Source organism: Hypanus sabinus, chromosome 9 (genome assembly GCF_030144855.1).
Source record: "Hypanus sabinus isolate sHypSab1 chromosome 9, sHypSab1.hap1, whole genome shotgun sequence".
Classification (NCBI taxonomy): Eukaryota; Metazoa; Chordata; class Chondrichthyes; order Myliobatiformes; family Dasyatidae; genus Hypanus; species Hypanus sabinus.
Genome location: NC_082714.1, coordinates 12,083,705 through 12,109,039, shown reverse-complemented (window position 1 = coordinate 12,109,039; position 25,335 = coordinate 12,083,705). Strand labels below are relative to the sequence as shown.

General features: G+C 42.6%; 1 protein-coding gene across 1 annotated transcript in view; it reads right to left on the bottom strand.

Moving 5' to 3' along the window:
• Positions 1-25,335, bottom strand: part of LOC132399094 (ras-related protein Rab-26-like) — a 425,754-nt gene that overhangs the window by 154,449 nt on the left and 245,970 nt on the right. The window contains exon 5 of the mRNA XM_059979057.1: positions 17,772-17,824. Coding sequence (XP_059835040.1) covers positions 17,772-17,824 — 53 coding nt within the window. The remainder of the gene's footprint in view (positions 1-17,771; positions 17,825-25,335) is intronic.

Genomic DNA, 25,335 nt, shown 5'->3' with positions numbered 1-25,335 from the left:
CGACAGGATGATCATCAACCCCCAATTCCCTCCTCCCTGCACAAAAACAAGTGGAACAGGCACATCGACCCCTCCCCCACACAGAGAAAACAAGAAAGATCAGGTGAAAAACACAGAATATAAAATACTTCAAGACTGAAAAACAGTTTGCAGTCCAAGTTGACGACCAAAATGCAGAAAAACCTGGGTAACGTTCTCTGGGCACAGCTATAGGTCTTTGCTTCTTCGGCAGCAGCGATCTCACCAGTAATCAAAAGGCAGTCTCCTCTCTCCAGTAGCAGAGCAACCCCAAGTGATCCCACCAGCGACCAAAAGGCAGGCAGCCAGAACTCACCTGCTGCATTTGCCCTCGTCGCTTTAATTAATGAAATGGAGTCAAGCATCAGCTCGCACTCCATCCCACAGCCTTCTCGCCATGAGGTCCACACACACTGCCTCCGTCTCCCAGAATCCTCTCGGAGACTGCAGACCAAAACACCCAGACAATCTCCAAACTGCAAATCACAGGCTCCAGCAGTTCCAGAATCACATTCAAGATGAAAAACAAACTAAAAAAAACATAAAAGAAGTAAAATATCTGTTTTCATGATCTGTCCAGAAAATGTCGACTGAAGCAGTAATGTACACAGGTGCCATCTTGACTGGAAGATAAACGGGAGTAGGTAGTACAGTATAAGTGGTTCCATCATGGACTTAATGGGCTGAAGGGCCTGTTTCTATGTTGTACTTCTCTATGATTCTGGGAGTCTATGATTCTATTGGGTTTCTTTCATTATATGGGTGCCTGTAAGGAAATGAATCTCAATGTTGTATGTAGTATATGTACTTTGATAATAAATATACTTTGAAATTTGAACGCAAAAATAAACTTAAATTTTAAATCCAGTGGTCTCTGTTTTGAGTGCAGCTGATGACTGGATCTTCACAGCTCCCCAGGGTACAGCATTCCAAAGATTCCCCACTACCTGATTAGAAAATTCTCACCTTGTTTCAGTCCTAAGCTCTGAGATAATGATCTCTGGTACTAAAATCCTCAACTAGGTCTTCATCACATCTACCCTGTTGGACATTCTGCGATTCTCTTAATGGTTTTATGGGGTCATCACTCATTCTTCTAAATGTCAGTGAAAAAGCAAAATATAAACTGTTAAATGAACTTCCAGAATCAAGAGACATTTACCAGTGCAAAGGGATGCTTTACTTCTCAGTTCGAGACCCTGCACGACGAGAGAATAGAGGCCTAACCTACTCAATCTCTGCTCATACAATAGACATCTCTTGGTAAAATGGTGATGTGCTTAGTCACAGTAGCCTCTTCAGGTCTAATAAAAGGTTAAAATGTTTTATCTTAAACATTTTTCTTGTGATTGCAAGACCCTGATGGACAACGGCAATATAAAATACAGAATGTCTGGTTAATTGGTTCATTGGAAAGATTGGTGATGGGGGAGCTGTGTGGCCTTGGTTGTTGCTGATGTTATGGCATCTCCTGTTACCAGCCACCAAGGAGAGGAGGCTCTGGAGGTAGAGTGGGAGAGAACAGAGATGTGGCAGACAGGCAAGAATATGTAGTGGGTTGGGGGTTGGATCCTGCAGGCCGACTCCCCCATCGGACCTGCTCTCTAGTGCTCACTCCATGGAAGACAAGCTAGATTGCCTTCATCTGCAGCTGCAGGAGATGTGAAACTGCTGCGTGCTTGTTCTTGTAGAAACATGGCTCCAAGACAACCTCCCATGCCATCAATCTCCAGGCCATGCCACTCAGGGACTTGTGCTAATATTATTTTGTGACTATACAAGTTAACATAACTATATGTGCTGTGTGTGACTGTATGGACTGTGTTTTGCACTTTGGCTGCGGAGGAATTATGTTTCGTTTGGCTGTGCATGTGCGTATGGTTGAATAACGATGAACTTATCATTACCAGTTAAAGAGTCTCGGATGGTTAGTGGAAGCACTCAATCTCTCAGTAAATCAGAATCAGAATTGGGTTTATTTTCACTGACATATAGAATGTGCAAAATTCTTTGATGCATATAGATAGCTTGTGTGCCAAAGACCTTTGTACAGTATTGTATTTGTCATTGTGGAAGTGAGTGCCATCGGCAAGGGGTGGTACTGGCACATTCAGCCCTGAGACACCAGGCAAGGTCATCTGATTCCAAACAATTGATTTATTGATCATTACAGAATGTCTCTCTGGTGCTTCCCACAGCATAAAATTATTACAGTACTGTGCAAAGGTCTAAGGCGCCCTCGCTATATATCTGTGCCTAAGACTTTGCATGTTGTGAAGTTGTTTGTTTTACAGCAGTGGTACCATGCAATACACAAAATAATTACTGTAAGTTCCAGTAAGAAACAAAAAAGGCATACAAAAAGAGAGCAAAAAGTGAGAAAAAGTGAGGTGTCCGTGATTCATAGTCTGTTCACATTGCTGATGGTGGGTGGGTGGGGGGGAAGAAGCTGCTCATAAAGCATAGAATGTACCTCCTCCTAGTTCAGAAGAGGGCATGTGAGTGTCTTTAGGGATGGATGCTGCCTGTTTGAAACTTCACCAATTGAAGACATCCTGGACACTGGGGAAGCTGGAGCCCATGATGGGGCTGGCTGAGTTTAGAATCCACTGCAGCTTTTTCTAATCCTGTGCATTGACCCCTCCACACTAGACAGTGATGTAACCAGTCATCACTCAGATGCTCTCATGGTACATCTGTAGAAATTTGCAAGACCCTTTGGCTTCATACCAAATCTCCGCAAACCCCTGATGATACATAGCCATTGTCATGCCTTTAGCATAATTGCATCAATATGTTGAGCCCAGGATAGATCTTCAGAGATGTTGACACCCAGGTTCTTGAAACTGCTCACCCTTTCCATTTCTGATCCCTCAATGAGGACTGGTGCATGTTCCCTCAACTTCCCCTTCCTGAAGTCCACAATCAATTCCTTGGTCTTACTGATGTTGAGTACAAGTTTGTTGTGACATCACTCAACCAGCCAATCTGTCTCACTCCTTGTCACCATACTGAATGCTGATTAATCTGTCATTTTATTTTTATTTAGAAATACAACAGAGAACAGGGCCATTCCAGCCCAATGAGCTGCACTGCCTAACGACCCATCTATCTAACACTAGTCTAATTACAGGACAAAATGTTGTCAAAATGATTGTTGTGATGCATCTAGTGTTTGACATTCCTGCTTTCAACTTCCACCGCTGCCTACCAGTCTCACAAAAAGGAGAGCTGAATGTGCAAGTCAGTACATAGCCTCATTTAGTGCCTCCTCGCTGGTGACACATGCAAACTGAACTCCTTTCAGACTCAGGCTGAACTACAGAGGATGGGGTGGAAGTCTGGCCTTTGAACACGTAGCACGCAGGCCCACCGGTGTGTGGACACGCCCTGGTGCTCGTGAACCACATCCCCAGCTACGGGTAAATAGCCCCACTGCCTTGTGGGCAGCCTTAGCAGAGACAAAGGTCATGGGAGTAAACCCAGACAGCAAATCCAGAGTGGAGCCCCTAAGGCCGCTGGATATCATTGAACGTCCTTCCAGCAGCCCCTACACCCAAGCTGGTGCCAAACGTATTACTTCACCTTTGACTACACAGCTGAGGCCCAGAGGGGGATCTTGATGACTGGACATCCCAAGATCTCCATACCTTTCAAGTAGGCTTGTGCCCTGGAGAGGTCACTCCGGTGAGACAAATTCCATTGTTCTTCAAGACAGACGGATGCCACCATCATCACCATCATCAATTGCAGGACAATTTATAATGACCACTTAACAAGCAGGACAGACAAAGGAGAAATGGTTGATATTGTGTCCTTGGATTTTCAGAAGGCCTTTAACAACATGCCACACATGAAGCTGCTTAACATTTTATGAGCCCATGGTATTACAGGAAAGATTCTAGCATGGATAAAGCAGTGGCTGACTGGCAGGAGGCAAAGAGTGGGAATAAATGGAGCCTTTTCTGGCTGGCTGTCAGCGACTAGTGATATTCCACAGGGGTCTGTGTTGGGACTGATCCTTTTACATTACAAGTCAATGATTTAGATGGTGGAATTGATGGCTTTGTTGCTAAATTTGCAGGCGATATGAAGATAGGTGGGAGGGACAGGTAGTTTTGAAGAAATAAGGATGTCACAGAAGGACTTAGATTAAGAGAACGGGAAATAAGTGGCAGATGGAATACAGTGTTGGGAAGTGTATGGTCAAGCATTTAAGTAGAAGAAATGAAAGAGTTAACTATTTTCTAAATGAAGAGAAAATGCAAAAAAGGGTTTTGGAGAACTTGTGCAGGATTCCCTAATGGTTAACTTGCAGGTTGAGCCTGTGATGAGGAAGGCAAATGCAATGTTAGCATTCATTTCAAAGGACTAGAATATAAAAGCAAGGATGTAATGTTGGGACTTTATAAAGCCCTGGTGAGGCCTCACTCGGGGTATTGTGAGCAGTTCTGGGCTCCCTATCTTCGAAAAGATATGCTGAAACTGGAGATGACTGAAAGGAGGTTCAAGAAAATGATTCCAGGATTAAATGGCTTGTTATATGAAGAGCATTTGATGGTCCTGGGCATGTATTCACTGGAATTTTGAAGAATGATGGGTGTGCTAATTGAAACTTAGCGAATGGTAAAAGGCCTTGATAGAGTGGATGTGGAGAAGATGTGTCCTATGGTGGGAGTGTCTAAGGCCAGAGGACACAACCTCAGAATAGAGGGTAGATGAGGAGAAATTTTAGAATGGCGGTGAAGAAGAATTTCTATAGTCAGAGAATAGTGAATCTGTGGAATTCCTTGCCACGGGCAACTATGGAGGTAAGTCTTTATGTATATTTAAGGCAGAGTTTGACAGATTCTTGATTGGTCAGGGCATGAAGAGATAAGGTAGGGAACTGGGGCTGAGAGGAAAAAAAATGGATCATCCAGAATGAAATGGTGGAGCAGACTAGATGGGCCAAATGGACTAATTCTGCTTCTAGATCTTATGGTCTTAACCCACTAACCAGTGTGTCTCTGGAATGTTGTAAGAAGCCAGCGCACCCAGAGGAAACCCACACATTCATGGGAAGAACATAGAAACTCCTTACAGACAATGCTGGAATTGAACCCTGAACTCCAGAATGCCCCAATAGCGTCATACTAACCACAACACTACCATACAAATGTCGTTGTTGACATCAAAATGAGGCAAGAATTCTAGGGACTGAATATCTGCTGTCAGCTGAATGAAAATATTGAGGCTGCACCCTTTGACTTGCTTCCACACAACAGATGAAGAAACAGCAGCGGAAAGAAGGTGAAGTATGTGTCAAGGTGCACATTAGTTCAGCGTAATCAAACACAAGTGCTGTATCGACTTGCTACAAAGCTGGAGCAGATTCAATTGAAGATGCCCTTGAATTGAAACCTGCAGGAATGGTCACTAGAGATTGAACTTGATTAAGCACAGTGCCTCATTCAATGACAGTTGATGGGGAACCTCAGATTAACCTTCTCGTTCAGAACAATACACTAAAGGCACCGATGAGCTTCTCAATGTCATGATATATCTTAGATGACAGTGTAAGGCACCCAGTACTGATCACATACTGAGAAAGAACAGGAAGGCATGCAAAAACTGGAGCTCTTTTGAGAGTGGCGCAGTAGCATAGCGGTTGGCATAATCGCTTTACAGCACCTGTGATCGCCAATCGGGAAATAGGTACAGGAGCCTCAGGACTCGCACCAACAGGATCGGGAACAGTTATTACCCCTCGACCATCAGGCTCTTGAACCAAAGGAGATAACTTCACTCAACTCCACTCGCCCCATCATTGAAGTTTTCCCACAACCAATGGACTCACTTTCAAGCATTCTTCATCTAATGTTCTTGAGATTTACTGCTTATAATTTATTATTATTATTTCTTCCTTTTTGTATTGCACAGTTTGTTGTCTTCCACACTCTGGTTAAGTGCACAAGTCGTGTGGTCCTTCATTGATTCTGTTACGGTAATTATTCTATAGATTTATTGAGTATGCCCACAAGAAAATGAATTTCAGGGTTGTATATGGTGACATTTATTTACTAATGAATGCATTTCATTCATTATGATGGCCTGATGGAATATTCCCCAGGCTGCTTCATGAGGCGAGGGAAGAGATTGCTGAGCCTCTGGCTAGGATCTTAATGTCCTCGTTGTCCACAGGAATGGTACCAGAGGATTGGAGGGAGGCGAATGTTGTCCCCTTGTTCAAAAAAGGTAGTGGGGATAGTCCAGGTAATTATAGACCAGTGAGCCTTACCTCTGTGGTGGGAAAGCTGTTGGAAAAGATTCTTAGAGATAGGATCTATGGGCATTTAGAGAATCATGGCCTGATCAGGGACAGTCAGCATGGCTTTGTGAAGGGCAGATCATGCTAACAAGCCTGATAGAGTTCATTGAGGAGGTGACCAGGCATATAGATGACGGTAGTGCAGTGGATGTGAACTACATGGATTTTAGTAAGGCATTTGACTAGGTTCCACATGGTAGGCTTATTCAGAAAGTCAGAAGGCATGAGATCCAGGGAAGTTTGGCCAGATGGATTCAGAATTGGCTTGCCTGCAGAAGGCAGAGGGTCATGGTGGAGGGAGTACATTCAGATTGGAGGGTTGTGACTAGTGGTGTCGCACAAGGATCTGTTCTGGGACCTCTACTTTTTGTGATTTTTATTAACGACCTGGATATGGGGGTAGAAGGGTGGGTTGGCAAGTTTGCAGATGACACAAAGGTTGGTGGTGTTGTAGATAGTGTAGAGGATTTTCGAAGATTGCAGAGAGACATTGATAGGGTGCAGAAGTGGGCTGAGAAGTGGCAGATGGAGTTCAATCTGGAGAAGTGTGAGGTAGTACACTTTGGAAGGACAAACTCCAAGGCAGAGTACAAAGTAAAAGGCAGGATACTTGGTAGTGTGCAGGAGCTGAGGGATCTGGGGGTACATATCCACAGATTCCTGAAAGTTGCCTCACAGGTAGATAGGGTAGTTAAGAAAGTTTATGGGGTGTTAGCTTTCATAAGTCAAGGGATAGAGTTTAAGAGAAGCAATGTAATGATGCAGCTCTATAAAACTCTAGTTAGGCCACAATTGGAGTACTGTGTACAGTTCTGGTCGCCTCAATATAGGAAGGATGTGGAAGCATTGGAAGGGGTACAGAGGAGATTTACCAGGATGCTGCCTGGTTTAGAGAGTATGGATTATGATCAGAGATTAAGGGAGTTAGGGCTTTACTCTTTGGAGAGAAGGATGTGTGGAGACATGATTGAGGTGTACAAGATATTAAGAGGAATAGATAGAGTGGATAGCCAGCACCTCCTCCCCAGGGCACTACTGCTCAGTACAAGAGGACACGGCTTTAAGGTAAGGGGAGGGAAGTTCAAGGGGGATATTAGAGGAAGGTTTTTCACTCAGAGAGTGGTTGGTGCGTGGAATGCACTGCCTGAGTCAGTGGTGGAGCAGATACACTAGTGAAGTTTAAGAGACTACTAGACAGGTATATGGAGGAATTTAAGGTGGGGGGTTATATGAGAGGCAGGGTTTGAGGGATGCCACAATGTTGTGGGCCAAAGGGCCTATAATGTGCTGTACTATTCTATGTTCTATGTACTAACACTGACTGTTGCATTTCAGTCTCCAGATACCGCCTGATCTGCAGAGAAGTGCATACAGCAAGCTCCCCAAGGAGGATGTGAAAGATTCCCTGGCATTAATTCAAGGGGCCGAGGAGCCATACCTCCCTGCATTATGGTTAAGATTTATCCTGCAGTCAACATTAACCTGAAGAGATTATCTGTTTATCATCATATGGGAGCTAGCTGTGCTCAAGCTGTCTGCTATACCTCCCACATCCCAAAAGAATCTGACCTTCAAAATGTAAATGCTGGAATCTGGAGCTTTCTTTGTGTTTTTTTACACACCCCGCTGGAGAAAATCAGAAGGTCAGGCAGTATCAGTGGACTGAAATGGGACAGTTGATGTATCGAGTCGAGGCCATTCGTCAGAACTGAAAGAGTATCGTGGAGATACTGGCAACCCCACACGAGAGGCTGGTCCAAAACGTTGAGTCGCTTGGCATTCAGGATAAAGTAGTAAACTGGATTCAGCATTGGCTTTGCAGGAGAAGACAGTGAGTGGTAGGAGATGGTTGTCACTCTTGGACTGGAGGAATGTGGCTAGTGGTGTGCCCCAGTGATTGGTGCTGGGTTCATTGTTGTTTGTCATCTATATTTGGATCATTTAGATGATCATGTGTTAAACTGGATCATCAAACTTCAAAGTTCCAAGTTCAAATCAAATTTATTATCAAATTATATACACTACCTTGAGCAGCAGGATGGAGATATATCTCTACCAAAGGAGATGTAAGGCACTCTTTCCCAACACTGGCCTGCAGGTTACCTTTGGGCAAGTTAGCCCCTGCCCCCGATAAGGTCATGTGAGGTGGATGGTCGTGTGAGCAGCTGGTGCATATCACAAGTCCTGGTTATGCGACCACTGACATCAAGCAGAATTTATAACTTATTATTACAATGGGATAAGCATCCTTAACTTAAGACTAAACAGGATTGGGAGAAAGAACTCAATTTGACTTTTACATGAGAGGATTGGACGTGGATTCTGAAGTTGGTTAACTCTTCCTCTGTCTTTGCTAGTCATTCACTGATTCAATTTAAAATTGTACATCGTTACCATTGGACAAAAGAGAGACCTTCTAAAATATTTCCCAATGTTGACAAGTATTGTGATAGATGTAAAACTGAGATAGCTACACTGACACATATGTTCTGGTCATGTTCTGTATTAAAACCATTCTGGAAGTCAGTCTTTTCGACAATTTCTAAAGCACTTAGAACCAACTTCCATCCTAATAAATTGACTGTGCTTTTTGGAATAATTCCTCAAAATATTCATGGTATTTCTCTGTCTGACCAACATGTTATTGTGTTTATTACATTGATAGCTAGGAGGGCCATTTTGTTGAAATGGAAGGATATATCAGCTCCTACTTTGTCACAATGGTTCTCTCAAGTGATGCTGTGTCTCAGTTTGGAGAAAATTAGAAGTCGAATCTTTGAACCTTTATTTGATTTTGAGAAGAGATGGGGCTCATTTGCTCGTTACTATCATTTCAGCTAACTGATAGATTTCCTTCATGATCTAAGCGTAAATTTTGTTTTGATATATTTTTTCTTCTTGTTGGTGGTTTGATGTTTATTTTTAGAAGCTTTCTATATGACGCATGGCTGTGGGGTTGTGCCCTCAATGGGTTTTTTTTTCTCACTTTTCTTGCTTTTTTATTCACAAAAATTTTCAATCTGTAAGAATTTTTTTGAGCATTGTAAGTGTTGTTACTTTGATGTACCTGTGTATTTTTGAATAATAATAATAATAATAATAATAATAATAAAGATTTGAAAAGACATCAGGCAGACAATTGCTAAAGAGTAATGATAATGGGTGGGTCACCCGTCTGGTAATGACACTGCCCAGAATGGCAAACCACATGTGTAGAAAAATTTGACAAGAACAATCATAGCCATGGAAAGACAATGATCACCCATGTCTTATGACATGGCACATATTGACGACAATGACTACACAGATACATTTTCTTGCAGCCATGCAGTGTAGAACTGAGAAGTAAAATAGAAACAAAAAAATCCACATGCAAAGAAAGACATAAATAACCAACGTACAAAAGAAGACAAATTGTGCAAATAAAAAGTAAATATAAATAAATAATACTGTAGAGTCCTTGACAGTGAGTCCATATGTTGTGGAATCAGTTCCAAGAAGATACGAGTGAAGTATTCTAGTCCTCTCAAAAAAGGAATATAAAAGCAGGGATGCAGTGCTGAGGCTTTCTACGGCACTGGTCAGACCACACTTGGGAGTATTGTGAGCAGTTTTGTGCCCCTTATCTAAGAAAAGGTATGATGGTATTGGAGTGGGTCCAGAAGAGGTTCATGAGAATGATTCTGGGAATGAAAGGGTTATCACCTGTGGAGTGTTTGATGGGTCTGGGACTGGCAGCACTGGAGTTTAGAAAAATGAAGGGGGAACTTAACTGAAACCTAATGAATACTTTAAAGTCTAGATAGAGTGGATGTGGAGAGCATGTTTCCTACAGTGGGGGAGCCTAAGACCAGTAGGTACAGCTTCAGAATAGAGCAACACCTATTTAGGGCAGAGATGAAGGGGAAGTTCTTTAGTCAAAGGGTGTTGAATATGTGGACTTCACTGCTGCAGATTGTTGTGGAGGACGTCACTGGATATATTTAAAGTGGAGGTTGATAGGTTCTTGATTAGCAATGTTGTCAAAGGTTACAGGGAAAATGGGGTTCAGAGGGATAATAGCTCAGCCATGGCAGAATGACGGAACAGATGCAAAGGGCTGAATGGCCTATTTCTGCTCCTATGCCTTATGCTTTCATGGTCTAAAGTGGTGTCACAGGTAGATAGGGCCGTAAAGAGAGTTTATGGAAAATTGCCTTCATAAATGAAAGCAGTGAGTACAGGAGTGAAGATGTTACGTTGAAGTTGTATAAGACATTGGTGAGACCTAATTTGGGGCATCGTGTGTAGTTCTGGTCACCTACTTACAAGAAAGATATCAATAAGTTTGAAAGAGTGCAGGAATGAGATCACGACTTGAGAACCTGAGTTATAGAAAAGGGTGAAAAAGGTTAAGACATGATTTAAAGGATTCAAAGTTCAAAAGATTCAAAGTACATTTATTATCAAAGTATGGATACAGTATACAACCCTGAGGTTCGTCTTCTCCACAGACAACCGTGAAACAAAGAAAACCATGGGACCCGTTCAAAGAAAAAAATAACTTCCATCGCCCCACATACAAATAACAAATCGTGCCAATGAACCTCCCCCATGCAAAAAAAAATAAGAAAACACCAACAAGAAAGAACAAGCAAGAACACAGAAAATAAAACACAAAATCAAGAGTCCATATTCCGTTCACCTCAGACTTCATTAACTGCAAGCCATCCCGATTCAAAGTCACCCAAACTAGCAACAGTAAAAGACCAAATATACCCACTCACTCGCTTTCCACAATCACCTTGATATATTCAATCTTCCTCCACACTTTAATCGGTGAAATTGGTGAGAATCGGAGTCAATCATGGGCTTGCACCGTCTCTAAGCTTCTTGGCCTCGAGGCCACACGCCTCCCAGAACCTTCTTGGAGACAGCAAAGTGCCAGATCACTCTACTCCAACAGGTTCGAACAGGACCAGAACCAAATTTAAAAGAAAAAGATGTAAAAGAAGTGAAAGTAACAGTCTCATGGAACCATCACCCAGAGTAGTGTTCTTCCCTAGTGTGTAGGAGAATGGCAGGAGATTTGATAGAGGCATGTAAAATTATGAACGGCAAAATACATGCAGGTTTTTTCCCCTATGATTGGATGAGACTAGAACTCGATGTTTTAGGTTTAGGTGCAAGATGAAATATTTAAGGGGAATCTGATGGAAAGCTTCTTCACTCAGAAGGTCATGGAAATGTAGAACAAGCTGCCAGTGGAAGTGGTAGATGTGGGTTCAATTATAACACTCACAAGAAGTTTAGATAGGTAGATGGATGAGAGAAGTATTGAGAGCTGTGGTCTGGGTGCAGTTAGTTCAGGCTAGGCAAAAAAATGGATTAGCATAGGCAAGATGGGTCGAAAGGTTCCTTCTGAGCTGCAGTTCTCTATGACTATAAGACTCTCCTCTTTCAGTACAAACAAAAGTTCTCAACCTGAAACATCAACATGTCCACTCCACAGATTCATACCTTCGCCATAGAAACATAGAAAACCTACAGCAAAATACAGGCCCTTCAGCCCACAAATCTGTGCCAAACATGTCCCTACCTTAGAACTACCTAGGCTTACTCATAGCCCTCTATTTTTCTAAGCTCCATGTAGCCATCCACGAGTATCATAAAAGACCCTATCGTTTCCGCCTCCACCACCGCCGCTGGCAGCCCATTCCACTCACTCACCATTCTGCATAAAAAATTTACCTCTGACATCTCCTCTGTACCTACTTCCAAGCACCTTGAAACTATGCCTTCTTATGCTAGCCATTTCAGCCCTGGGGAAAGCCTCTGATTATCCACACGATCAATGCCTCTCATTCTTTTGTACACCTCTATCAAGTCACTTTTCATTCTCTGTCACTCCAAGGAGTAAAGGCCGAGTTCACTCAACCTTTTCTCTTAAGGCATGTTCCCCAATCCAGGTAACATCCTTGTAAATCTCCTCTGCATCCTTTCTATGGTTTCCACGTCCTTCCTGTAGTGAGGTGACCAGAACTGAGCACAGTACTCCAAGTGGAGTCTGACCAGGGTCTCGGCTCTCGGCTCTCGGCTCTTAAACTCAATCCCACAATTGATGAAGGCCAATGCACTGTATGCCTTCTTAACCCACAGAGTCAACCTGCGTAGCAGCTTTGAGTGTCCTATCGACTTGGACCCCAAGATCCCTCTGATCCTCCACAATACCAAGAGTCTTGCCATTAATACTATACCACCATCGTATTTGACCTACCAAAATGAACCACCTCACACTTATCTGGGTTGAACTCCATTTGCCACTTCTCAGCCCAGTTTTGCATCCCATCAATGTCCTGTTGTATCCTCTGACAGCCCTCCACACTATCCACAACACCTCTGATCTTTGTGTCATCCCAGCCAGTCTCTGACTTCTGGACAACTATTACCCCAACCTAGTCATTAATCATTACCATGAAATGATTTGATCTGTACAAACAGATTCAGGATTCAGATTATTAATTCATCACCTGCTGGTGAGAGACAGCGCCTGTGGGATGTCAAAAATGTCGGAGAGAACAGTTTGCTTTTGATGCACTGTAGACCATGGTCTTTGGGGGCTTTGCTGTCGTTTGCATGGTAGGTGGTGGGAATGATGATTCTTTATGCTGGAATAAGAGGGGGGGTTGATGCTGTTTGTTGCTGCTTGTGCACGGGTGGGGGCTTTGGGGTTCTTACATTTTTTCTATCATTCATTCTTTAGAGTTTTTCTGTTCCATGGACGTCTGCAGAGAGTGGGAATTTCAGGTTGTACACTGCATACGTTCTCTGATATTAAATGGAACCATTGAAACTCACAGCGAAATGCATCATATGCAAGGCAAGCTTTGCACTGAATCTTGGTACACGTGACAATATTAAACTGGTTCCAATACCAATCGTCCTCACAGCCAGATTCCAGCAGTGAGTACTTCTACCATGTCCTTCGTTGCAAATATCTAACATTTCCTCGGTCTTAGCAGTGATGAGCAAGTTGGGTTGATGCCACGTTTAATTAGCCTTGTAAGACAGTACCCTGCAGCGCATAGACATCTTTCAGCACTGATTATGAGTTACGACTTAAGAGCAGCTCATAAGTCACACACACCACAAAGTGTCTCATGCTACAATGGTGATGTTCTACAAGAGTGCAGAGCAGTTTAAACCGAGCAAAGGCAATGAATCAGCCTCTTGCTACAAACTTCAAAGTGGAATTATAGCAGAGAGGGTATGTAAGCATTTAAAGTTATCACCTGTGATAACTTTAAAGGTGCAGAGAAGTGCAAGTCCTTAATATGAAGGGGTGACTGTATGCACACATCTTCATCATCTCAGTTTTACGCTCCCTTTTTCAATGTTAATTTGTCTGTTTGTATCATGATGTGGTACAGCATTTCGAATGCACTAGAACGCTTGAACCACTTGATCAAAGAGCATTCAGAGCAATCTGTGTCATTCTGCTCCCATGTATAACTGAAGGGTGTGCTGACTCTGAAGAAGGTGTCCAGCAGTGTTCTCTCTAGTTTGTAATGACCAGTGTGCGCAAATGTCTTGTGCTCTGCAATTTTTTGCCGGGTGACAACAATAGAGGTGTGCACTGAATAATTTCTTCAATAAAGACGGTATGAATAAGCCAGTTCCAATATCTGCAGACAAATCATCGCGAACACCATGTTGTCAACACCGTCCGCATCAGAAACCAGGAAAGGAAATGTGACTGTGTATGATCGTGAAATATACTTAACATGTCAATCAGGTAGAGGGTGACAACCTTTCATGTGCCATTTAAATTCCTTTGTGAGCGAGTAGCAAAAGATATACTACCGCGCACGTGTGCACACCTTAGAGGGGACATTGGTCCAAGGGTTAACGTTATGAAAAGCATTTGATGGTTATGAGTCTGTGTTCAATAGACCTTAAAAGAATGGGGGAAAGGTTTCTCATTGAAACCCACACAAATTCTGAAAGGTATAGAAGGAGGGGCTGGCTGCTGGTGTAGTGGCATCAGCACTGGACTTCAGGGCAGATGGTCCTGTGTTCAAACCCAGCTGGCTCCCAACCTGGGCAGCTGTATCTGCGCGGAAGAAAGGTCTGGCAATCTACTTCCATATTTTGCCATGAAAACCCTATGGACCATGAGGTTACAAGGAGTTGGACTTGACTTAACAACACGACCACACAGAAAGACAGGATGTTTCCAAAGATGGGAGAAGTCTAGGACCAGAGAGCATTTCAGATTAGTAGGATGCCCTTTTAGAACAAAGATGAGGAGGAATTTCTTTAGCCAGAGGGTGGTGAATCTGTGGAATTCATTGGCTCAGAAATCCGTGGAGGTTTAGTCAGTAGGTATATTTAAAGCGGAGGTTGATAGGTTCTTGCTTAGAAAGGTTACCAGGAGACAGCAGGAGAATGGGGTTAGTGAGTAGTTTTATATCATCCTAAAGTCTTTATAAACTTTAACACATGTACAGGGTTTCCTTTGTTTGCAAATATCTATTGCTGCTGAATCAGAGAACAAGGAACAAATTTAAAAATTAATTACACCTGCAGAATTCAGGTCCTATTTAGAGCAAGACTTTTGTGAGGCATGGTACTGAGTTGCCGTGGAGACACCCAAACTGGATAATGGTGAGTACATCAGTGGTGATCTAGAGTCACCTGACAGTTCTGTCAACAGCAGCTGTCACCACTCTACAGTTACATCTTTATTATAATTACAAAACACAAGCTATTACATTATTTTTCCACTTACTTGTCTTCACACCTATTGTCCTCTGAATGAGCAAAACAACGATGTGAAACTATACTCAGTAGCCACGTTATTAAATACACCTGTACACCTGCTTGTTGATGCAAATATCTAATCAGCCAATCGTGTGGCAGCAACTGAAGGCATTAAAGCATCAGACATGGTCAAGAGGTCCAGTTGTTGTTCAGAGCAAACATCAGAACAGGGAAGACATGTGATCTAAATGACTTTGAGTGCAGAATGATTGTTGGCGCCAGATGGGATGGTGTGAGCACCTCAGAACTGCTGATCTCCGCGAGTTTTCACGCACAACAGTCTCTAGAATTTATGGAGAACAGTGCAAAAAGCAAAAGACATCCAGTGAGCAACAGTTCTATGGGCAAAAATGTCTTTTTAGTGAAAGAGGTCAGAGGAGAAAGACCAGACTGGTTCAAGCTTACAGGAGGACAACAGCAACTCAAATAGTAAACACAAAGTACACTGCAGATGCTGTGGTCAAATCAACATGTACAAACGAGCAGGATGAACTCAGGTCAGGCAGCATCCATTGAAACGAGCAGTCAAGGTTTCGGGCTGAGATCCTTGGTCAGGACTGAAGAAGGAGGGGGCAGGAGCCCTATAAAGAAGTTGGGGGGAGGGTGGAAGGTGCCAGGTGAAAGACCAATCAGAGGAAAGATCAAGGGGTGGGGGAGGGGATAGGCAGGAGAGGTGACGAAGGCATGTAAGGGGAAAGCACCATGGGTAGTAGAAGAAGGCAGAATCATGAGAGAGGTGATAGGCAGCTAGAAGAGTGAAAGTGAGATGGGGGAAGGGAGAGGGAGGAAATCACTGGAAGTTGGAGAATTCGATGTTCATACCAAGGGGCTGGAGAATACCCAGATGGTATTTGAGGTTTTGCTCCTCCAACCTGAGTTTGGCCTCATCATGGCAGTAGAGGAGGCCATGTATGGACATATCCGAAAGGGAATGTGAAGCAGAGTAGAAGTGGGTGGCAACCGGGGGATCCTGTCTGTTGTGGTGGACGGAGCGGAGGTGCTCGACGAAGCGGTCCCCCAATCTCAAATAGCCATGTATGACAACAGTGTTGTGCAGAAGAGTATCTCTGTGAATGCACAACACATCGAGCCTTGAAGTGGATGGATTACAACAGTAGAAGGCCACATACACTCAGTGGCCATTTTATTAGGTACAGGAAGCATCTAATAAAATGGCCACTGAGTGTAGATTCAACCTTTAAGCAAAAATGATTAGGATTTGCAAAGGTTACCAACAAGCAAACATTATTTACAAACCTTTCAGCTCTCCTAACACCTTGCCCAGATAGGAAACTGATCTTCGGTACATTTGCAATTACTTGACTATTTAATTCTGAAGAAAAGGTCTTCCAAAATGAAACACAAATCACAAAATGTAAAAGAGCTTTTGAAGTCAAGAGTAAATGCAGTTCTCTCTAACACTCCTTTGGTATAGCACTGAATAGACTGTAAAGTTCAAAGTAAATTTACTATCAAAGTACATGTATGTCACCATATATTGCCCTGAGATTCATTTTCTTGTGAGCATTCACAGTAAATACAAAGAAACAGCAGAATCAATGAAAATGCACACAAGTATGGACAACCAATGTGTAAAAGGCAACAAACTGTGCAAATTAAAAAAAAGTAATAATAATAAGCATTAATAAACAATAAATATCGAGCATAAGAAGTATAGTTCTTAAAAGTGGATCTATAAATTCAGGGTTGGGGTGAGTGTTATTATCCCCTGTGGTTCGAGAGCCTGATGGTTGAGGGGTAATAACTAATCCTGAACCTGGTGCTGTGAGTCTTGAGGCTCCCAGACATCCATCCCGACGGCAGCAGTGTGGAGAGAGCACGGCCTGGATGGTGGGGTCCCTGATGACTAATTCATCATGCTGTATAAACTGAGCAAGCGGTTTATCCATATATCACACTTCCAAATAATGAAGCAGGTATTTATAATTCATAAAATGGGAACCAGCCTTAACAATTGATTATACAATGTGTCACACACAAGGCTATTGGTCAGAAAAGTCAATTTGTTTACTTTGCACAAACCTCAGCATCGATTAACATTTTTATAAATCTTAACATAGAGCATTGTAAGCAAACAGTCCTCAACAATTTCTGCACTCACAGCCTTCAGAGCCTAAAATACCAAGTCTGCCATTCCAAATAAGCAACTCAAAAGTTCATTTTATCCTTGTTCTCGCAAACAGTGAGCTGCTGATTTTTGTTTCTCCTTCAAGGAGGGTGATCATTTTATTTTGAACAAGCTATTGAAACAGTGCACTTATCACCCAGACCACAACCAGTTCATTTCAAATTGGAGTCATATTTTTTCTTTCAAAAATATACTTTATTCAGAAATATTACAAAATAAAACTATTTACAAAAACCATTCGTTAGCTATGAGTCCTTATTCAATAAATAAAGTTATTTACAATAAATCATTTGTTGACTCCCAAACCTTAGTCAAGAATAAAACCTATTTACAATAAATAAAACCAGGCGTTGACTCTCATTCCTTTACAGTCCCTTTCCCCATTTCCAGCCACTCCTGTCCGTAGCAATCAATATGAAACTGATGGTTGTCCCTTGTTTCAACATATACAAAGTACCAACCAGCGCCTCTGCTAAGTGATACGTTGCCTACCTGAATGTTGTCAAATGATGTTTTGCTTGTGACATCATAGAGCAGCAACAGAGCTGGGGAGAGAAAAGAGGCCATTTATAAAAATTAATCTTTGCACGGGATTAATGTACAAGAAAAGAACAATAAGAAACCAAATACACAGGGTTATGGCAACATGTAATGATTAATGTCAAGTTGTCTGCAGTTTTATGAGAGGGCATTCCTGACTGGATAGTTCTTTCAAACAAGACCTACAGCGACATGATGGACTGAATAGACTGCCACTGTGACATGAGTTTCAAAAGGGCAGAAACCTATCACTGGTTGAACATAAAACATAGAACATTACAGCACAGTACAGGTCCTTTGGGCTTACAAACTTGCACTGACCCTTTAACCTTTCATAAAACTTCATCTCTTTCATACCACTTCAGTTCTGAAGCTATTTGCTTTCACAATGTGTTTTTCTCCACACATTGGGTGTTTGACAATCTTTTTTTTAAAATGAGTTCTACTGGATTTCTTTTGTGGCTACCTGCAAGAAGATGTATCTCAAGGGTTGTATAATGTATAGGTAAATTGGTGATTAATGTACTTTGAACTTTGCACCTACTCTAAGATCAATCTAACACTTCAATCCCACACAGCCCTCCATTTTTTCTTTCATCCATGTGCCTTTCTAAGAGTCTCTTAAATGTCCCTAATGGCTTAACACTGTGGGCCAAAGGGCCTGTACTGTTTTATATTCTGCATCCTTTTCTTCTTTTCACTACTGATGCACCATCAATAACTCTCGGAGACGTGAGGCGAGATATAGGCTTTATTAGCTGGAAGAAAGAACAAGCAGCAATTGACCATCACACTGCATCCTGGAGACTGAGGCCGGGGCTGTGTCTCCAATCGCCTTTATACCGGGGTCTGTAGGAGGAGCCACAGGAGCAGTCAGCTGTGGGGAGGGGGAGCGTGTCCAGACTGGTATATGTAGTTCACCACAACTACCTCAATCTATCTGGATGGCATGCAAAACAAAAGATTTTCACTGTACCTCAGTACGGGTGACAATATTAATCTCTATTTCAGCTCTCCTAGACAGGGTGGAACAGTTCTGTCAATCTGTAAATCTACACTTGACTGGTTCTCCTCATTTGGAAACTGACTACTCATTCATGGTGATCTGGATATACAATACCATGCAAAAGTCTTGGACACATATCTAGCTAGGGTGCCAAGACTTTTGCACAGGTCTGTAGTAATTTTATGTACTGCACTGTACTGCTGTTGAAAAAACAAAACAAAATCTTATGACATAGGTGAATGATGCAAAATCTGAATCTGATACGGGTCTTCCTTGTGGACCAAGAGTGGGAAGGGGGCAAGAAGAGGAGAATCATGGTTGGGAAAAGGGGAAGTGGATTTCAGGAAGGGTAAGACAAAGGAACACATACCAATCCTCATAGAGGGATCAGAATTGGAGAGAGTGAGCAGCTTCAAGTTCCTGGGTGTCAAGATCTCTGAGGATCTAACCTGGTTCCAACGTACTGATGTAATTATAAAGAAGGCAAGACAGCGGCTATACTTTATTAGGAGTTTGAAGAGATTTGGCATGTCATCAAATTCACCATCAAATAAAATATAGATGTACCATGGAGAGCATTCTGACAGGATGCATCACTGTCTGGTATGAGGGGCTACTGCACAAGACCAAAAGAAGTTGCAGAAGGTTGCAAATCTAGTCAGCCCCATCTTGGGTACTAGCATACAATGTACCCAGGATATCTTTAGGGAGCGGTGTCTCAGAAGGGCAGCGTTCATTATTAATGACCTCCTGCACCCAGGGCATGCCCTTTTCTCACTGTTACCATCAGGTAGGAGGTACAGAAGCCTGAAGGCACACACTCAGCGATTCAGGAACAGCTTCTTCCCCTCTGCCATCCAATTCCTAAATGGACATTGAACCCATGAACACTATCTCATTTCTTTTTAATATCCAATATTTCTGTTTTTGCACGTTTTAAAAAATCTATTCAATATACATAACTGATTTATTTGTTTATTTATTATTATTATCATTATTTTTATTTTTATTTATTTTTCTCTGCTGGATTATGTATTGCATTGAACTGTTGCTGTTAAGTTAACAAAGTTCACGTCACATGCCGGTGATCCTAAACCTGATTATGTTCTTATGTTGTGTAAAATAAAGGAAAAGAATCGAATTTTTGAAAAACTATACATAAAGACCGACAAACAACTGATGTGTATCAGACGACAAATTGTGTAAATGAAAAAGAAGTGCTGAGTTATAGAGTCCTTTAAACTGAGTCTGTAGGTTATGGAATTAGTTCAGAGTGGAGTTGACTAAAGTTATCCACATTGGTTCAGGAGCCCGATGTCTGTAGGGTGTGAGCCTGTTAATGAGGACCTAAGCTTGCTCTACCTCCTGCCTGATGATAATAGGGTAACTTTCTGAATCTGGTGGTGTGGGTCTAAGACTCTCGTACCTCCTGCTGTTCCTGAACCTGGTTGTGTAAAACCTAAGGTTCCTGCACCTGCTTCTCAAAGGGAGTGGGATAATAACTGTTCCTGAACCTGGTTGCATGAGACCTCCTACTTAACAGTAGTGGAGTAATAACTGTCCCTGAACTTGGTGGTGTGGGATCTAAGGAACCCAATTGTAAAGCCGAGCTATTACCTGCTTCAATGCCATCTGCAGTTTAAGCAAGCCACTTCATTTTTATTCAACGTGAAGTGCCTCGCACCTGCTGTGTGTGATAATCGCATCCAAAGAATGATTAACTTGGGCTTGTGTAAGACAAATAGCACAGTTGATCCCTATGGGGAGCCAGGTTGTAAACCACTTTCCTGGTCGTTTTAGCTCGGAGACAGAGAGCACATTCTGTTTAATCAGTTCACAACTGTTCTGATTTCTCAGAAGACTGTAATGTCAGATGCTGTAGAAAACAGGGATGTCCTTGTAAGGACAGTTCTTCTCTTACTCAGCGACCTTCAGTATTTCAGTAGAGGCAAAAGAACCATTTTCTTTGCCCTCTATCTTTGCATCATTGGTAAATGTGACTAAAATATACACTGTTCCTTTATCTTAGTCACTAACTTCAGCATGGGTTACAGATCTGACCCACTTATCTTCCTTGTCCTTCTCTTGTCCAACTTCCTTTCTGGGACATTCCCATCAGGATCGAGGACAGCACACTTCTGTTCCAGATCTGTTGGTTCTGACATTGTTGACCTAGTTAGTTTCATCAAGGACACAACCCTCCCCACCAGTGGGGACATCTTCAAGAGGTAGTACCTCAAGAAGGCAGCATCCATGAGGAAGAATCCTCACCATCCAAAACACTGTCAACAGTTTTGGGCCCCATATCTCAGAAAGGATGTGCTGCCACTGGGGAGAGTCCAGGGAAGGTTCATGAAGATGATTCTGGGAATAAAGGGGTTAACAAATGAGGAGCATTTGGCAGCTTTGGGCCAATACTCACTGGAATTTAAAAGAATGCAGGAGGGGGTAGATTTCTTTGAAACCTATTGAATGTTGAAAGGACTATATAGGGTGGATGTGGGGAGGATGTTTCCTATGGTGAAGATATCCAGAACTAAAGGGCACAGCCTCAAAATTGAGAGGCCACCTTTTAGAAAGAGGTAAGGAGGATTTTTTTTAGCCAGAGAGTAATGAATCTGTGGAATGCTCTGTCACAAACTGTGGTGGAGGCCAACTCCATGAGTATATTTAAGACGGAAGCTGATCGTTTCCTGATTGGTCAGAGCATCAAAAGATATGGCAAGAAGGCAGGTGTATGTGGTGGAGTGGGATCTGGGATTAGCCATGATGGAATGGCAGAGCAGACTCGATGGGCTGAATGGCCTAATTCTGCTCCTATGTCTTATGATCGTATTCTCTCTTCACATTACCGTCATCAGGGAGGAGTACAGGATATACTGATTGGAGGTACCCACACTCAATGATTCCACTCCACCATCAGATCTCTAAACGTTTCATAAACTCATGAAAACTATATCAATATTCCTTTTTTTGCATATTCATTATACACCACTTGCATTATACACTTATTCATTATACACCTGTTACACCACTTGCACTGAGGACAGCAATGAGGGTCCTCCATCTCTGGCACTGTTCTTTCATCGCATTAGTAGCTTCATTGCAGTTTTCATCACCCTCAGTCGTGCAGTTCCTGGGTGGCATGATGTAGAAGGGACCTTCATTGTGTTACCATAACAATTTTGATTTACCAGTCAGGGTTGTTAGTCCTGAGCTGAGCCCCTAAACCTGGAGAACTGGTGGGTAACTCTTAGTCTGCCCTCTACCCTTTGACCCTGCCAAGAGCCCAAGCATAAAGCTCTGACTCCAGCCGACATAGATGGCTCTCGGGGTCATTGAGGCACAAGAAGCATCCGAAGTATGAGAAGCTTATGGTCCTACTGGAGGTATTTTACACTATTTATATTTTATTGTAACTTAGAATGATTTTCATGTCTTGCATTGTTCTTCTGCCGCAAAACAATAAATTTTATAGAACACAGAAAATCTACAGTACATTACAGGCCCTTCAGCCCACAATGTTGTGCCAACCATGTAACCTACTCTAGAAACTGCTTAGAATTTTCCCTAGCGCATAGCCGTCTATTTTTCTAAGCTCCATGTTCCTAAGAGCCTCTTAAAAAATCTTATTGTATCCTTCCCCATCTTCGTCACTGGCAGTGCATTCCATGTACCCACCACTCTCTGTGTGAAAAACTTACCTTTGACATCCCCTTGTACCTGTTTACAAGCACCTTAAAGCTATGCCCCTTTGTGTTAGCCATTTCAGCCCTGGGAAGGAGCCTCTGGCTATCTACACGATCAATGTCTCTCATCATCTTATTCAGATTCAGATTCAGTTTATTGTCATTTAAAAACCACAACTGCAATGCAATTAAAAAATGAGACAATGTTCCTCCAGAATAATATCAACAAAGCACATGACAAAATAGACTACACCAGAAAACATAACGTTTGGCTTATACACCTCTATCAGGTCACCTCTCATCCTCCATCGCTCCAAGGAGAAAAATCCGAGATCACTCAAACTATTCTCATAAGGCATGCTCCCTAATCCAGGCACCATCCTTGTAAATCTCCTCTCAACCCTTTCTATGGCTTCCACATCCTTCCTGTAGTGAGGTGACCAGAATTGAACACAGTGCTCCAAGTGGGGTCTAACTAAGGTCTTATATTGCTGCAACATTACCTCACAGCTCTAAACAAATTTCATGACATACGTCAATGATAATAAATCAGATTCAGAGGTTCTGATTCTGACTTTTGAGGCCAAGTTGGAAACCGTAGAGTCTGCCACGGATGGGGCAGAAGTTGTCTGACAAGGTAGGTGCACTGTGAGCTGCTCTGCTTCTTTGGCCAGTTATACGGTGTGTCTGCGGACTCCCAAAGCATGCACTCAAGTTCTCAATAACATCCCGAATGGACGTTCTTTCTCCACTCCGAGTGACCACAGGCCAGAGATTGCAAGGGATTAGTGGGGATGTTGCATTCCAAGCACTCTTTGGGAGTGGTAATCTCTTCCCAATGCGCTGACACACTTTGGAGAGTCAAACCAGCGTAGGGCTTATACCTGTAATTTGCTGTTTGGAGATTGCTTGGCTGTTGCAGCACTCTGCGGTCTCTGAAAGGATTCTGGGAGGCAGAGGTGGGGAGTGCAGCAGGCTGTAAGACAGGCTGATGTTTGACTCCACTTGGCCAAAAAAGCGGCGCAGGAGATCAAAGCATCGAGGCGAATGCAGAAGCTTGGAGATCGTTTGGGTGCTTCAACACTCCACAGTCTCCAAGAGGAATCCAGGAGGTAGAGGAAGAGTGCGCAAACTTCATGGTGAGAAGGCTACAGGACGCGGCGCAAAATCTATTGTTCAACTCCATTTTGCCGAACAAAGCAATGAGGGAGATTGAAGCATCAGAGGGTAAGCGCTGGCTGCCTGTCTTTTGATAGCTCTGCTACAGAGAGGGAAAGGCCTGCCACTGGGGCCCAGAGAATGTTGCCCAGGTTTTCTGCATTTTGGATGTGGACTTGGACTATAGACTTTTTTTTCTGTCTTATAATTTTTTATATTCTGTGTTTTTCACCCGATCTTTCTTGTTTTTTTGGAGGCTGATGTTCTGTTTGTTCTTTCTTTTTTGTGGGGAGACGGATTTGGGGATTGATTTCCCTGTTCCATCTTGATTGGGTTTTTTTTTGTGTGAGAGGAGGGATTTGGGGTTTGATATGGGGTTCATTTTTTTATGTGGAGAAGGAATTGGGGGTCAATGTGCCTGTTCCGTTTTGTTCGGTTCTTTTGTAAGCAGGAGAAAGAATTTGGGGGCTCATGTGCTTTTTCCATTTTTATTCTTTTTTTTACAAGGGAACGGAGGATTTGGGGGGGATGTTGATGATTGTGCTCCCTTTCTTTTCTTTATTGGTTTCATGGCTAGCCAAAGAAGAATTTCAAGTTGTATACTTTGATAATAAATGAAGCTTTGAACTTTCAGTTTTTAAGACCATAAGATACAGGAGCAAAATTAGGATATTTAGCCCATCGAGTGTACACCTCCATTCAATCAGAGCTGATTTCCTATCCCTCTCAACCCCATTTTCCTGTCTTTTCCCTGTAACCTATAAATGAAGCCACACTTGGGATACTGTGTGTAGTTTGGGGAGCCCCTGTTACAGGAAAGAAATGGTTAAACTGGAAAGAGTGCAGAATAGGTTTACAAGGATGTTACCAGCAACTGAGTCATAGGAGAAGTTTGGTCAGGCTAGGTCTGCATTCCTTGGAACATAGGAGAATGAGAGGTAATCTTATAGAAGTGTATAAATTATAATAGACGTGGAAATGTTGGATGGTAATGGTCTTTGGACAGAGTCTACTATGGGAGTTTGGCGTCAGCGTTGTGCTGAACAGGACATTGGTGAGGCTGAATTCGGAATACCATGCACAGTTTTGGTTACCCTGTTATAGGAAAGATGCTTCTAAGCTGGAAAGAGTGCAGAAAAGATTAACGATGATGTTGCCAAGACTTGAGGAACTGGGCTATAGGGGAATGTTGGGCTGGCTAGGACTTTGGACAATGAGAGGTAGAAATATCAGAACCCCCCAAAGCACACCTCCCCCTCCCATTGCACAACCAGCAGCAGTAGCATCAACCCTCCCACTCAACACCTCCCAAATGCACCGGTAGAAGCACCAATACTCCCCCCCACCACCATGCAAGCAATAGCAAAAGCCACCAAAGAGACCATGATCTAGAGTCCTTCAAGCACGACAGTCTAGGCATAAACAGAAGAGATTCTATACATGCTAGAAATCCAGATTAATGCATAGGCAATAGAGAATCAGGTTAATTCGCTTAATGTTTGGTACCGACATTGTGGGCTGAAGGGGTTGTTCCTGTGCCATACTATAAAACCATACAACATAGGAGCATAATTAAGCTCTTTGGCCCATCTGTTCTAGGTTTTATCCCTTTTGCTCCACAGATGCCACTGAGTTCCTCCAATGTTGTGAATGAAAAGACATT